This window comes from Odocoileus virginianus, chromosome 33 (assembly GCF_023699985.2).
Source record: "Odocoileus virginianus isolate 20LAN1187 ecotype Illinois chromosome 33, Ovbor_1.2, whole genome shotgun sequence".
Lineage (NCBI taxonomy): Eukaryota > Metazoa > Chordata > Mammalia > Artiodactyla > Cervidae > Odocoileus > Odocoileus virginianus.
The window spans coordinates 3,146,236-3,162,847 of NC_069706.1; the positions used below are offsets into that span (position 1 = coordinate 3,146,236).

Sequence of the window (16,612 nt, forward strand, 5' to 3'; positions counted from 1 at the left end):
TCAAGACACAACTGTTTTCAGGAAGCTTAGAAATAACCAGCAATAATATAGTTACTCTCACTTATTCAGATATAGGCACAATGTTAAAAGCTTACCTGAAATTCTGTACTGCATCAAGGTGTGAAATTACAGTGGAACTGAAATTAAAATGCAGAAAACTATGATTATAAAAAGCTAGGAAGGCACTATACAAAGCAATCTGAGAAGAGTTTAAATAAAAACAACTTTTCTATTTTCAAGGTGGAATTCAAGGTAGACAGTTAAGGACAGTAAATTTTAATTATAATTTGATGCTGTGCACTAATGAAAAATAACAGAATGGTAAAGACAATGATGTAAAAGCCTTTCTAGCAGGCCTTTCCTGGTGATCCAGTGGTTAAGACTCCTTGCTCCCAGTGCAGGGGGCTTGGGTTCAATCCCTGGTTGGGGAACCAGATCCTGCATGCCACAACTAAAGATCCCACGTGCTGTGACAAAAATTAAAGAAAGATCCCACATGCTGCACTAAGACCCAGCATGTCAAATAAATAAATAAATATTAACAATGAAACAACTTTTAATATGAGCCATGGAAGGTACGCACAGTCAACAAAGAGCAAAATCAGGAAAGGTCTCTAAAGCCTTCATTTTGTTGCTAAGAACACATCCACAGTGTCTACAGGCTGGAAACTTAGGTCATTTTCAGACATCGAAGTCCACTGACAGAGGACCAATTTCAAAAGGCCCCTCTGGAGGCGCTGCTGAATTGTTCACTCTGGAGGCTGAACTTGGCTGTTGGGAGTGCCCAAAGCAATCAAATCCCAATTTCAGGGCACTGAAACCACAGTGCCTAACAACCTCTCTCCCGGTGCTGCTGGGGAAGATGCCCGAGACACACAGCCCATCCTCTCCATGGCTTCCTTTGGGGTCACTTTGCACCCAGCATCCAGTCAGGCCCACAGATCACCTGAACCTCCCCTCTCTCTGGGGCAAGGGCCCTGACACTTCATCCTCCAGGCCCCCAGCCTTGCTTCCTGCAAAGAAGACCTCTTGGAGCACCTGGGACCAGCTCTCCTGGGCAGCACAGGCCAGTGAGGGCTCAGAGTGACTTACGTGATTACAGAAGCTGCCTTCACAGAGAAGGAAAGAGAGAGCTACACACAAAATGCGAATTCTAAGACTTTATGTCCTCTTCTCATCCAGTCCAGACGAGACTGTGACACTGCTATAACCCACGTGTGTGTCCCCCTGCAAAGCTGGAAGAGTCCCCCCTGTCTCCTCAAAGCTAGAAGAGTCCTCCCTGCTTCACAGGAATTGAGTTCATGTTTTGTTCCCCCTATGAACAAAGCTAGTGGAGGTGATAAAACTCCAGCTGAGCGATTTCAAATTCTAAAAGATGATGCTGTGAAAGTGCTGCAGTCAATATGCCAGCAAATTTGGAAAACTCAGCAGTGGCCACAGGACTGGAAAAGGTCAATTTTCATTCCAATCCCAAAGAAAGGCAATGCCAAAGAATGCTCAAACTACCGCACAATTGCACTCATCTCACACAGTAGTAAAGTAGTGCTCAAAATTCTCCAAACCAGGCTTCAGCAATATGTGAACTGTGAACTTCCAGATGTGCAAGCTGGTTTTAGAAAAGGCAGAGGAACCAGAGCTCAAACTGCCAACATCTGCTGGATCATCAAAAAAAAAAAAAAAAAAAAGAGTTCCAGAAAAACATTTATTTCTGCTTTATTGACTATGCCAAAGCCTTTGACTGCGTGGATCACAATAAACTGTGGAAAAATCTGAAAGAGATGGGAATACCAGACCACCTGACCTGCCTCTTGAGAAATCTGTATGCAGGTCAGGAAGCAACAGTTAGAACTGGACATGGAAAAACAGACTGGTTCCAAATAGGAAAAGGAGTACATCAAGGCTGTATATTGTCACCTTGCTTATTTAACTCATATGCAGAGTACATGAAAAACGCTAGGCTGGATGAAGCAAAAGCTGGAATCAAGATAGCTGGGAGAAATATCAATAACCTCAGATATACAGATGATACCACCCTTATGGCAGAAAGTGAAGAAGAACTAGAGCCTCTTGATGAAAGTGAAAGAAGAGAGTGAAAAAGTTGGCTTAAAGCTCAACATTCAGAAAACTAATATCATGGCATCCAGTCCCATCACTTCATGGCAAATAGATGGGGAAACAGTGGAAACAGTGGCTGACTTTATTTTTTTGGGCTCCAAAATCACTGCAGATGGTGACTGCAGCCATAAAATTAAAAGACGCTTACTCCTTGGAAGGAAAGTTATGACCAACCTACAAAGCATATTAAAAAGCAGAGACATTACTTTGTCAACAAAGGTCCATCTAGTCAAGGCTATGGTTTTTCCAGTAGTCATGTATGGATGTGAGAGTTGGACTATAAAGAAAACTGAGCGCCGAAGAATTAATGCTTTTGAACTGTGGTGTTATAGAAGACTCTTGAGAGTCCCTCGGACTGCAAGGAGATCCAACCAGTCCATCCTAAAGGAGATCAGTCCTGGGTGTTCATTGGAAGGACTGATGTTGAAGCTGAAACTCTTAATAACTTTGGCCACCTGATGCGAAGAGCTGACTCATTGGAAAAGACCCTGATGCTGGGAAAGATTGAGGGCAGGAGGAGAAGGGGATGACAGAGGATGAGATGGTTGGATGGCATGAACAACTCAATGGACATGCGTTTGGGTGGACTCCGGGAGTTGGTGAGGGACAGGGAGGCCTGGCGTGCTGCGGACTATGGGGTCGCAAAGAGTAGGACACAACTGAGCAACTGAACTGAACTGAACATGCCCCCTATCCTGGTTGGGCTCAGCAGTGACGGGGCAGGTGGGCTGAGAGGATCCTGTGAGTATGGGGATGAACCGGGTCAAGCAGAGATTCAACCACCAGCCCCACTTCGAGATCTCCTGCTTGATTTCTGGGTTCCCCATAGCTAATGCTCTCCAGAATCAAGTGGAAAAGGTTCATCCCTGTGACTAAATGGCTGATGGGGTAATTGTGATGGATTTAAAAGGTTAAAAAATGGATTACTGAACTTCATACTGTTGGGAAAGAGCTTTATAAAGACCAGAAGGCTGCACACACCTTCAGTAAGGAAAAAGGACACTTTGTTTTGCTTAAAGTAATTTAACTGTTCATTAAAGTTTCCTTTCAAATGCTGAATAGCAGTAAATTTCCTGAATAAAGTGAATGCTGAATACTTTGAATTCCCTTTTTGATCTTAATTTGCAAAGAACTTGAACATCTTTCATGTCACTATTATTTTATTAAGTAAATTGAGGAAGGACACTCACTCTGTCCATTACTGACCACTGCTTTGGTAATACCCCAAATGCATTATGGTGATTTCATCTGGATATTGAAACAAATTAGACCATTTTCTACTTTTGAATTTACGAAAGCAATGATTCTCAGTGGTAATGCCACTCCTAGGGGAGCATTTTGGAGAAGGGAAAGGCTACCCACTCCAGTATTCTTGCCTGGAGAATCCCCATGGGCAGAGGAGCTTGGCAGACAGTCCGAGGGGGACCCCCTGCAGTCCATGGGGTAAGAGAGAGTCAGACATGACTGAGCAACTAGGCGCAGCATAGCACAGGGGAGCATTTTGGGAATACTGGAGTCCCTTCTGGTTGGCAATAGTAATCTGGGGAGCCAGGAATGTTAGGTGTCCTGCAGAGCACAATGGAGAAACGTCCCAGGGAACTCTGAAATACCCTGCTAACCTAAACCCACTGTAACTATAAATGAATGGTTCTTCACTGTGTGCTAACATGAGACATTTTTATAAGCAGTTACACAAAAAGTCCCACATTTAGAAACAGAAGCTTAATTATCTGAGACACTCCCTCCAAATTTCTGAATAAATTACTTACTATGTGCACTCTGCTGTCCAAGGTAGCATCGTATTTCCAATTATATATTTAGTTAAAAAGGTTAAAAGCCACAAAGCCAGTTGCAAATGTGCAACTGGTGATTTAGGATAACCAAAACACAATTTAATTAGTAGGACACATGTAAAGTAGGAGTCTTGATGGATTCATTAACAAAGGCTGTTTTAAACACAGTACCTATCAGCACCATCCAATTTATTTTAATTTTTACATTTTTCATAGCACAGAACAGATCCTGTCCCCAGGGGTCTTCACAGAGCTCCTGTCTCTTTTCCCCACATCACCAGTGAAAGAGCTTTGAAGGCCATTTGAGTAGAACGTATTCTTCAATATGTGGAAGGATTTCAAGATAAGAGATGTATTTCTAGTGATGCCTCACTGCCCTAACATTTCACGTCATAACGCGGAGAACTGTTATGACATTGTATTTATGAATAGGGCCAGGTCACTCTCGAGGCCCTCATTCTTCAGTTCCTCCACTTCGCCAGGCTGCGACCTGTCTCAGCACACTGGCCCTGCTATAAGAGCCTGCTACTTCTTTCCATTTGTGTGTCAGGTCCACCTCCATCACTTCGTTTTCTTCATAATCTTGTATGAAATGGCTTCTAGTCCTGCTTTCTTAAATTCAAACTTCTTCATTGTAAATACAAACGGCCTTCTACATCCACAGGTTCTGCATCTCTGGATTCAACCAACCTCAGATCAAAAATCCCTTCTCCAGTGGATCTTCCCGACCCAGGAATCAAACCGGAGTCTCCTGCATTGCAGGCAGAGTCTTGACCAACTGAGCTATCAGGGAAGCCCGGTAGCCACCCCAGTATTCTTGGGCTTCCCTTGTGGCTCAGAAGGTACAGAATGCAATGCGGGAGAGTCCTGGGTTGGATCCCTGAGTTGGGAAGATCCCCTGGAGAAGAGAGGGGCTACCCACACCAGTATTCTGGCCTGGAGAATTCCATGGACTGTAGAGTCCATGGGGTCACAAAGAGTCAGACACAAGTGAGCAACTTTCACTTTCAGATCGAAAATATTATGAAGAAAATTTCCAGAAAGTTCAAAAAAAGCAAAATTTAAATTTGCTGCATGCTTACAACTTACAACATAGCACTTACACTGTATGAGGTATCATAAGTAGCCTCAAGAGCTCTGTAGGTTATATGCAAATGTGGCACCATTTATAGGAGGAACTTGAACATCCCCGAATGTTGGTATTAGAGGAAGGGGTCTGGGAACCAATCCCCTGAGGATACCATGGGACAACTGTGAGTTCTAGCATGTGACTACTGCATGACGTCAGCTGGGGGTGGTCACCCCAGGAGGTCTACAGGTAAATACTTATTTTGCTATTAAAAATTATTTCCTTTTTCTTTCCTTTGCACATTACTCTTTGGGCATTTCATCAAGTTGTTGACTTGATGAGGCCGAAAGCTATTTCCTGTTGAGACAGTAAATGTCTGTTGGAGTGGAAGGCATTAGTACTGAAGAGAAAGCACAAGTGACAGACACAGTTCAATAGCAAAACCCAGAAATTTAATTGAAAAACAGGCAGAGGATCTAAATAGACATTTTTCTAAAGCAGACATAGAGATGGCTCATAAGTACATGAAAAGCTGCTCAATATCCCCCTAGTTATCAGGGAAATGCACATCAAGTAAAATACCACCTCACACCTATTAGCACAGATATAAAAAAGAATGTAAGTAACAAGTGATGTTGAAGACATGGAGACAAGAAAACTCTTGGGCACTGCTGCACTGTGCTTAGTCACTCAGCAATGTCCAACTCTTGGGGACCCCACGGACTGTAACTCGTCAGGCTCCTTTATCCATGGGGATTCTCCAGGCAAGAGTACTGAAGTGGGTTACCATGTCCTCCTCCAAGGGATCTTCCCAACCCAGGGATCGAACCCAGGTCTCCTGCATTGCAGGAGGATTCTTTACCAGCTGAGCCACCAGGGAAGCCTAAGAATACTGAATCAAGTAGCCCATCCCTTCTCCAGGGGATCTTCCTGACCAGGGATCAAACTGGGGTCTCCTGCATTGCAGGCGGATTCTTTACCAGCTGAGCTTCCAGGGAAGCCCCCGTGCACTGCTAGTGAGAAGTAAACTGGTGCAGCCGCCATGGAAAACACTGTGAAGGCTCCCCCCAAAGTTAGAAATAGAACTAATATATGACCTAGCAGTTCACTTCAGAAACATCTGAGGGCAACACAAACAGCAACTTGAAAAGACATCTGTATCCACATGTCCATTATAGCACAACTTACAATAGCCAAGATGTGAAGGAACCTAAGTATCTATCAATGAATGAATGGACAAAGAAGACATGGTATATATACAACAGAATATGATTCAGCCATAAAAAAGAAAGAAATCCTGTCATTTGTGACAACATGGACAGACCTTGGGAGGCATTAAATGAAGTAAGTCAGACAGAGAAAGACAAATACCGTATGATCTCATTTACATGTAGACTCTAAAAACAAACCAAAAAACACACCATGAACTCTTCAGAGAACAGACTGGGTTGCCAGAGGCAGGGGTGGAAGGTGGGTAAAATGGGTGAAGGTTCTGAAAATGTACAAAGTTCCAGTTATAAAGTAGATAAGTCCTGGGGAAGTAACATACACCATGGTCAGTTCAGTTCAGTTCAGTTGCTCAGTCATGTCTGACTCTTTGCAACCCCATGGACTGCAGCATGCCAGGCCTCCCCGTCCATCACCAACTCCCGGAGTTTACTTGAACTCATACACCATGGTAATTACAGTTAATAATACTGTACTATATATTTGAAAGTTGCTGACAGGGTAACTTTTTTCCTTTTTTTGGCTTCACATCACGGCTTGTGGGATCTTAGTTCCCCCACCAGGGATTGAACCTGGGCCCCAGCAGTGAGAGCACCAAATCCTAACCACTGAACTTCCAGGAAATTCCTGAGAGTAACTTAACTAGACATCGTGGTCATCATTTCACAAAGTACAGAAATACTAATCATTACATAGTGCACCTGGAAACTAATACTTCTGTGTCAATTATATATCTCAATTAAGAGGGGAGGCATGAGGGGGATGAAAGCAGCATCAGGGCAGGTGACCCCTGCGTGGCGAGCAGGGCTCACATACCTGTCCGGGCACAGGGAGACGTAGAGCAGAAGCAGCAGGGGCCCGGCCCCGACGGCAGTGGCCAGGGAGGACCGCATCCAGGAGCTGAGCTGGCAGAAGTTGCAGTATTGCACCACGGCAGTCAGCACGGCGGAGCCCGTGAACACGGTGGACTGAAACGAGGGGAGGACTCGTGAGGACCCCAGTGCACCCACCTGCCTCCCTGCCGCCTGGGTACCTCGAGAGCAGATGACACACTCGTTTACCTGTCCTTCTGTGGAACAGAACACCCTCAGTTCAGGGGCAGATCATAATCCATGGGATTAATTAAGCACCCACAGTTTTCTCGCTTAGAGGTCTCACTGGCACTAAGATTCCTCTCCGATGTGTGGGAACCGCACACATCACCTCGGAGGGAAAGAAAGGCAGGCTGCCCCCATGAAGCCACCCTGTCATCAGTTCCCTCCCCAAAACCCATCCTGCAGGCACCCTGCTGCATGTCAGCGGAAATGAAACTGGGTGTGGAAATATCGAATGCAGCCAGCCTGCCAACACTTTGTGCTACACTTGCCGGCACCAGAAATACAATCTTGCACAGCAGCGTGAATTCACTCTTTATGGGTTTAACTTGGAAGCACCCTCCATGATCAACAGCAGCTGATCGAGGTGCCAGTGGATGGTTGGTGCCAGTTCTGCAGACTAAGGTTATTATTTTTACTTTTCTTTTAAAATGAAGTACAGATTACAGACAACAGCATATTACCCTGTAACATTTGGATATGTGGGACAGATGCTTCCTCATCAAATGTGTGAGGAGGAGATAACTGACTGGGATTTGGCGACACTTAGGGGATGGGACAGGACCCAGCCCCACGGGGGACAGGCAGGCCCTGGTCCAACCTCTGAGGCTGCTCCTCTGTCCCAGGCAAGTCTTTTAAAAAGACAAGTTCAGAAGACTGATTGGGTACGGGCCTCTGTGTTTAAATTCCTGTCTCAAGCCAGCAGGATTATTTAAAAAAAAAAAAAGTGATCTGTAAACCTAGAGGAGCCTGGACACAAAATCACTGTGACTCTACTTACGTGTATGTTTGTCTCAAACTCGGAGGTAACGTGTGAATACACCGCCAGGGCAGGGAGGGACACCAGGATGGCCCCGATGAAATGGCGCGGGAGCCAGCCGGCTATCCACTCCAGCAGGCGCTTGGTGCACGCCATCACGTCCTCCAGGAAAAACACCATCCTGGGGAGCGGGGAGAAAGGAAAATCAGGGTTTGGGTCTTTTCAGTGCCCCCTGGCCAAGGGCAGGCCCGCACAGGGCGCAGCTAGTTTGGGAGTGGGTCCCGAGCATGCTTGGTGAGGAGCTTGGAGCCGAGACACAGAGGGAGGCAGGCCCCAGAGCAGGCCTTGATGTGGGCAAAGGCAGCGAAACCCTTTGGCAAAGAGCTGAAGAGGCCTCAGAGGAGGCTGGATGTGAGTGTGGCAGGGAGGGGTCATGCACTGGAAGCTTCAGAGCCAGACCCAAAGCTAGTTTCCTGTCCTGGGATGTTGGGGAGGAGCAGAAACTCCAGGTCAGGGCCAGTCTCCCTATTTCTCTCTGACCCCCAGTGTGGGGCTGTCCTGAGAGCAGCAGGGCTGGAGGAAGGGGTGGGCCTGGGGCACCGCTGGCATTGGTAGAATCACTGTGAGCTCCTGGGGCTGCGGCTGAACCTGAAGGTAGGTTGGGCGGGTCCTGAGGGCCCTGCCTCCTAGAGGGGCCCTGATGTCTCTTCAGACCCTCTGTCCATTTTTAAATGGAGTGTCTTTTTATTATTGAACTAACATTCTAGACCCTTGTCATGGACACGATTGCAAATACTATTCTGTTCGGCATGTTCTCTTTCACTTGGGGGGTGAAAGGTGATGATGGTGTTCTTTGAAACACGAAAGTTTTAGATTCTAATGAAGTCCAACTTGGCTATGTTCTCTTTGGTTGCTCATGTTTCTGTGGCACCTTGAAGAAACCACTGCCTGACCCGAGCCCATGGACCTGGCCTGCGCTTCCTCTGGGGCTTTAGAGCTTCACTCTTGCACCCAGGAGAGGCCCCTCCCAGGCGCACCCTGCACACCTCCTTTTCTCTCTCTCTCTGCCCCGCTTTCTTACCCCTTATCTTCCCACTTTCTAACTGTCTGGTTTGGGCGCTCAAAGGACTTAACTGGTGGTGTCGAGGCCGCAGAGGACACTGACCTGCAGGTAAGGCGGGGGACCCCCTGTGCTGAGGGGTTCACCAGGGAGGAGCCTGTGAAGCAAGGCTGGGGCAGGGGAGAGAAGAGGACCGTCCAGAAATGCACTCACGGAGCCGGCTGGCAGTTACGCCAGCAGAGGGAGCTGAAGGCTAATAGCTGGGGAGCCGCTCGCAGGTGGGCCTTTACCTGACGGAGACCACGAGGGACAGGATCTCCAGCAGCAGGGCCGCTCCAAAGACTGCCAGGGCGGCCGGCGGGGGCGGCGTGGAGGCGGCCCCATACTTCAGGAAGCAGGTGATGGAGAGAATCAGAAACACTGTTGTCGACAGAAACACATCCAGGAGGGAGCTGAAGGTGGCACTGGCAAAAGTCTTCACGGGAGAGTTCTTTATAACCTGTTTGGGAGGTGGCGGTGGGGGAACGTTAACAGACACTGCTGGACGTACCCACCGGGAAGAAGGCGACCCAGGCGGAAAGCAGTGGATGTCTACAGAGCACTTGCCTCCCGCGGACCAGGTGCAGGGCGAGAAATGCTTCACACAGCCGTCTCCCTACTACTACCCCCTGCCCAACAGTGAGGAAACTGAGGCACAGAGAAGTGCAGAAATTTGTCCAAGGTCACAGAGCAGCTGACTACAAACCAGTAAATTCTCACAGGCGTGGGACACACTGAGCCCAAAATACGCTGGTGACAGAAAGTCACGTGCTAGAAGCCTGGTCCAGACTCAGGGCTTCAGGACAGAAGCAGAAGGCGGGGCTAGAGCAGCAGCAGGTCAGCAGTAACAGTGACGGCAAGAGTCTGCTCTGGGCCTGGGCCTGCATGGGGTGCAGGGGGACAGACAGGTGGGAAACAATGCCCCTGGGGGGCTCACAGCCTAATGGTGGGCAGACGAGGGTCTGAGATGGTGGTGTGGTCAGTGTGACAAAGCGACATGCATGGGGTATTAGGGAATCACAGCAAGGGGGAGAAATGATGACAAAGCCAGAGTCCGAGAGAGGCCAGCCCCAGGCACCAGGTGGACCCTTGCGGGGACCGGCCTCACTCCACGCTCACACAGTTCTTGAGGAGGAGATGCTCCTCGTCTGGGGGCACAGGTCAGAGGCCAAGGCAAGGGGCTACCCGAGGTCACACAGGCAAGGAGCCCGGCCAGGGCTGTGGTGCCTTGACCGCGTCACCTACTATCCCTGGGCCTCATTTCCTTATCTGGGAACAAGGATGAACTCTGGACCAACACCTTACGGGCGACGGTGATGCTTCACTGGGAAAATGCTGAGTGTGGTAGGGGCCTAAGTGGGGATGGCCTGGAGCCTTCCGCTGCTCCTGCAACCCTCCCGTCCTCGCCACCCTGCCCCAAGTTTCAGGGGCAGCACCCCACCTGCGCCCCAGACTACAGGCTCATCCACTCCCGTCACCTTCTATGGCTCGGCCACATGACCTCTACACAGCACAGTCTGATGGTGCCACCCCCTGTTCTGGATCCTTCCCAGCTCTCCTGGCCTTTGGCATAAGGTCCACCGTGCAGGAAGCTGCCCACCTGCCACCTCCACCCCATCTGCCAGATGGAAGCGCCCCCAGATCCCTGGAGGTACCCAGGCTTTGTCTCATCTCCAAGGTCTGTAGCTGCTGGCCCCTCTCTGGGACGTTCCCTCACTGGGTTAGCTGCCAGCCCTCCCACTGACACGGCTCCCTCTAGGCCCTCAAGCTGGGGTCGGTGTGCTTTGAGGGCCTTCCGGGACCCAGGGGTCTGGGGTCTGACTTCTGCCAGGTTACTGCTTCCCCGAGAGTGTCTGTCATCTCTCCGCCTCAGTCCCAGGAGCAGGATGCTCAGGGAGCATCCGGTGATGAGAGGGGTGGGTAGCCCGTGCCCGCTTCTAGGGAGACTCTGCACTCAGCACAGGGGTTGGGGGGTGTTCCACTCTGGCGATGGGGTCTCAGCCTCTCAGCCTTCCCTGGCCTTGGCTTTCTTTTGGCAAAATGGGGATCATCGTAAGCTTGCTTGAAAGGCTGCTATGTGGACTAAATGAGATGATGTTCTGCTCTCCAGGCACCAATCAACTGACTCCAAAGTCCACATGAGGAGCCCTGCCTGGGGTGTTCACAGGTATTCAGGTCCCAAGAGGCTCATGAAATCCAATCCCACAGGCATGACCTGCCCTGTCTGTTTCACCAGGACTTTTGGGCCTGGTCGGGCCCTGGATGCAACAGGCACTAAGGGGTAATCCTCTGGATGAACAAATGGAAGTCGAAGGAGGAATCCTTTTGGCTCTGGGCTGGGAGGGTATGTGTTTTTGACCTTGTAACACTAAGCCGGGTTAGGTCTGTGAAGACTGCAAGGGGCTGGCTGCTTGTAACTCAAACCAGGCTCTAGGCTCCTGCGTCTGTCCATTGCTCCTATCAAGCCCCACCAAGCACTTGCAGGTTTGGGGACCGGATACCACACAGAGTAGAGAATAAGAGATGGGCTCCTGCCTGCCTCCCCAAGCTGAGAGTCCAGGGAGGGAGGCATATGATTCAACAGTCCCACAAGAAGAGGTTTCAAAAAGGGATTCCAGCTGTGAAGATATGGTGTAACGGCGGGGGGGGGTATCCAGTCCGCAGTCAGGGACTATTTCTTGGAGGAAGTGACGTCTGGGCTTAGAGTTACAGGACAGCAGGAATTAAGGCAGGGGAGGGCAGTGGAAGGGAGCTCAGCCCTGAAACACCTGGGAAGGCCCAGCGAGGTGGCAGGCCTCTGACTCTTGTCCCATCTCAGTGGGAAGAAAGCCAACAGGGAACAGGGAGAAAAGTGCCGCTGGAGAACAGAACACGTGCGGCTGGAGCCCCCTCCCCATACTAGGCCTCCAGGGGCTGGAGCACGGCCGGGGAGCCTGGGCACCCATCACCTGAAGGGGAAGGAGACCAAGACCTGAGTTACTATAGAGAGATTTAGGGTTTCCTCCCTTGTGGTGATAAATTCACATACAGATGAAATTCAGGGCTTACATACAGACTGTGGAAGATCAAAATGAGCCTTCAATTTCCTGTTGCTCAGGAAAATGAAAAAAGGCTGCCCAAGCACAAGACTGAGAGCTACTTAGTAAAACCTGCATGTCTTTAGTAGAATTGTGAGGAAACACACACCTCTTCTTGATAACTGGTCCTGTAGGCCCGCTCAAGCTCCGGATCCAGGAAGTTCAAGCTGAACTGGTTAATAGGTGGCTTAAAAAAGTAGTCTTTCATCAGGCTAGAAGAGATGATAAATGCAATCAATCAACATGCAGCACAATAGTCACATTTATTCTACCACAGGACCACAATCAGCTACTGAGATGCCATTTGTGGAGCGTGTCACCAAGACTGTACCTGAAAGTCACTGCACAATAGACATTGCTCAACCACCCCTTCAGAACTCTCTGGAAAGTCCTTCATGCTTCTACACAGAATCCCATTTCAGGCTGCACCTCCATGAAAGAATGCCCATTCACCACAAATATAACACATAGCATTAGAACTGTGCTTTTGAAAACATCTTCTGGCATCCAGAATTAGAAGGAGGCGGCAGCTTTTTTTGTTCCATGAAATGCTCCCCTCTGAAGGACCAGCAGGTCCCTGCACGGATCGTGCTTATGTTGATTTGGAGGCTTCCTTGCACACATAATTCAGAACCGGCTGTCCTGTCACTCAGAGCACTGACAGTAATTACCACCGTCACTGCTAACAGGTTGTTATCACAAAATTGTGTTTACAGTCAGTGTAATTTTGGAGCTGTTGTCACATATGCAGATTGCATGTGAAACCTGAAAAATGATAATGCTCGATGATTTTAATAGCAGAGAAATCAAGCCTCCTTTACGTGACTCTCATTCTTTTACAGAAGGCTAGCAAACAGTCATATCCTTTTTATCCTGCAGAAAATTACTATAAGTCTAAAGGGACGTTAATATAATTTTAAAATGAAAATATAGCTGTGGGATGTCTCTCTGCTTCACACAGTAACTACCAGAATTATTAAAGCAGATGAAATACATGAAGTGCCTTTCAGGCACCCAACACACAATAAGGGTCACTGCACTTCCTCCTTTCCACGCTCAGACTGGACTCCTGGTGCTAAGTGTGAGATTCCTTACTGGCTCTCAGGCTCAGAAGAGAAAAAAATTCCAGCCCCAAGTGTTGACCGCCCCCGCACCCCCGCCGCATCTTCCCTTTCACTTGGTAAGTGTGGACAGAGGGAAAAACAACAAAGCAGCTACAAGGAGGAAACGTAATGGCTTTACTTCTGCAGTCAAGAGGCAAAGTGAAAGTTGCTCTGTCGTGTCCGACTCTGCGACCCCATGAACTATACAGTCCATGGAATTCTCTAGGCCAGAATACTGGAGTGGATAGTCATTCCCTTCTCTAGGGGATCTTCCCAATCCAGGAATCGAACCCAGGCCTCCTGCCCCTGGTGACTCAGTTGGTAAAGAATCTGCCTGTACTGCAAGAGACCTGGGTTCAATCCCCGGGTTGGGAAGATCCCCTGGAGAAGGGAATGACTACCCACCCCAGTATTCTGGCCTGGAGAATTCCATGGACTGTATAGTCCATGGGGTCACAAAGAGTCAAGAGGCAGGATCCACACTGTAAGCTGCGCTGCCCATGTGAAATGAATACTGGGCCATTCCAGTGCTTCTGGGAACAGGGATGAGCTCGTGTTGGATCAATCCGCTCTCAGACAGCGACCACACACCCTGAGGTGTTAGTCACTCGGTCGTGTCTAACTCATGACAACCCTAGGTACTCTAGCCCACTAGGCTCCTGTCTGTGGGATTTCCCAGGCAAGAATTCAAGAGTGGGTTGCCATTTCCTTCTCCAGGGGATCTTCTTGACCCAGGAATCGAACCTGAGTCTCCTACATTATAGGCAGATTCTTAACCATCCGAGTCTCAAGGTAAACCCTGAACAAAATATAAAAACAATTGGAAGGCACTGGCAATTGGACTGAGGCAGTAAGAAAATGGAGCTACATTTGGAAGAAGTTGAATTTGTGAGGGTTTTTCTCATCTGCAGAGAGCCATTAGTCAGCACCACATGTAGGAATGTCTAAAACTCAGAAAGAAAAGCTCCAGTCTCACTGATTTGGAAAACCAGGAGACAGAGTTGAGCATGCCCACAGATGGAAAATGAGATTGGACATCCCAGCAGGAGAGGACCAGAGAAAGGGGAGCCCTACATTCTGCACACAGGCTCTGCTCCCATCTCTGGCAGACCCTTGAAATGCACATGTGTGTGGCCGACTCCAAGCAGCCTAATATAGGCAAAAAGAACAGCTACTGCCCAGCTCAGGGGAGACAGAGTTTGGCATTTGAGTTCAGATCAGTTATCTGGCTGCTGAAACAAACAAAAAGTTGATACTCTTCAAAGGAATGTAACAGAATGGAGAGTTTTGTATACAATGTGCACAACATAATCCAAAATTACTAGACAAGCAAGGAAACAGGAAAACATGGTCACTCCTCAACAAAAAGCAATCAAAAAAAGAAACCAATCTGAGGTTACCAAGAGGTTGGAATTGGAAGTTGTTGTTTATAATGTATATATATGTAACATGTGAAAACCATAACACAAAGGATGAGAGGAGAGTTAATGTACCTATACTGATATAAGATTTCTACATTTAAAGTGAAATGATACAATATTAACCATAGGAAGACTACAAAAATATAAGACCGCCTAGAGCAACCACTAAAAGAAAAATAATGCAAAGAGGTATGGCTAAAAAGAAAATACATTAAAATAAAAAGGCAGATATTGTCAGAGTGATTTAAAAAGCAAGACCCACAGGAGATGTACTTCAAATATAAAGACCCAGGTTAGAATTTTTTTTAATGGAAAATGATAGAGCATGCAAACAGTAACTAGAGTGACTGTTAATATCAGATAAAGCAGTCTTCAAGACAGAGTATTACTAGGCACAAAGCCAGACACTTCAAAATGATAAAAGGATTAATTACCAGTGTGTATTACCATGTATCACAAGCATGTGTGTACCTAAAAAAGAGCTTCAAAATACTTGAAACAAAGAAACAAAGACACAGACAATTCTGTGAGACAGATACAGACAATTCCATAACCATAGCTGGAGATTATTTATTATCTCAGTAACTGATAGAAATAATAATAATCTTATCAATTATCTCAACAGAAAAACAGCCCAAAATTTTAGTAGAGAGACACATGATCTGAACACTGCTGCCAACCACCTGAATCTAATTGAGGTTTACGGATCGCAACATCCTGAGAATGTAGAGCATTCATTCTTTTTAAGTGTGTATGGTACGTTCACCAAAACAGACCACAGGCAGAAATCACGGAACAAGTTCTAATGAATGCAAAAGGAATGAAGTCACATAATGAGTGTATGCCTTTGAATACAAAGACAATCAATCGAACATTAATAACTAATGTATCTAAGTACCATTTTTTCACTAGCCAGGGCTATTTGGAGAAATAAATAATGCCTGTGCTGGGGCAGGGAAAATAGAAAATGAGTTGTTGTGCTGGAAAGTAAGAAATGAATGAGCTAAAACAAATGAAACAAACGAAAGAGCTATGTCAAAAGGACGCAAGAGCCAGCCTGAATGGGGGCTTCCTATGGCCAGATTCAGGATGACTAGGGCATCACACTCATTAGGACAGTGATCAATGATGCCCTGTTAAGTAAAACAGGACTCCATGCAGGTCTACATGGATTTCCATGTCCATACATGGAGAGATTAAGTGGTAAGTGGGGAGAGGTTGTTCACTGCTGAATGCCAAATGTTAAGTGATGAACGTGCTGTCAGTACTGAAGCAGGACAGTCGCCATACTGACCAGCACAGTGAGGACTATTACAGGCAAGAGTCATCAGTGGAGACGAGTCAAGTGAAGTGTGATAAGGAATGGGATCTCTACATGATCCTACGGGTGGCTGACTAGTCACAGGGAGAAAACAGCAAGCACAGACTGGAGAAGCTGGCAACACTCGCCCAGCTGATCAATCTCACTGCCTGACGAAGGTCATCACAGAGGCGCCTCGGGCCTCTGGGTCTAGGGCTGGAGAAGACAAGTCCCCTCCATTGGGTATGGACACACCCACAGTCCAGACAGAATCCTCAAGGGACATCACACAAAGCCAACTTCAGGAAGATTTTATGTAAAAGCCTGGCCTGCGTGCTTCAAAAAGTCAATGTCTTGGAAGATGAAGGATGGTTGAGGAACTGCTCCCAGATTTGAAGATGGAAGAGATCTGACAACCACATAAACACAGTACGTGACCCTGGACTGGGTCTCAGACCAGAGGAGAGGACATGCTGTCGGGGACGCAGGGGGCCACCCCACAAAACCGGAACAGGAACTGCAGCCTGTAACTATGATCATATACAAGAACACCC

At 47.7% G+C, this 16,612-nt stretch overlaps 1 protein-coding gene across 1 annotated transcript in view; it reads right to left on the bottom strand.

The window, feature by feature from the left end:
* The window catches only part of ADCY9 (adenylate cyclase 9), a 101,098-nt gene that overhangs the window by 9,477 nt on the left and 75,009 nt on the right, over positions 1–16,612 (bottom strand). The window contains exons 6-10 of the mRNA XM_070460801.1: positions 12,344–12,446; positions 9,409–9,617; positions 8,080–8,239; positions 7,021–7,172; positions 96–137 (exon numbers count right to left, since the gene is read on the bottom strand). Coding sequence (XP_070316902.1) covers positions 96–137; positions 7,021–7,172; positions 8,080–8,239; positions 9,409–9,617; positions 12,344–12,446 — 666 coding nt within the window. The remainder of the gene's footprint in view (positions 1–95; positions 138–7,020; positions 7,173–8,079; positions 8,240–9,408; positions 9,618–12,343; positions 12,447–16,612) is intronic.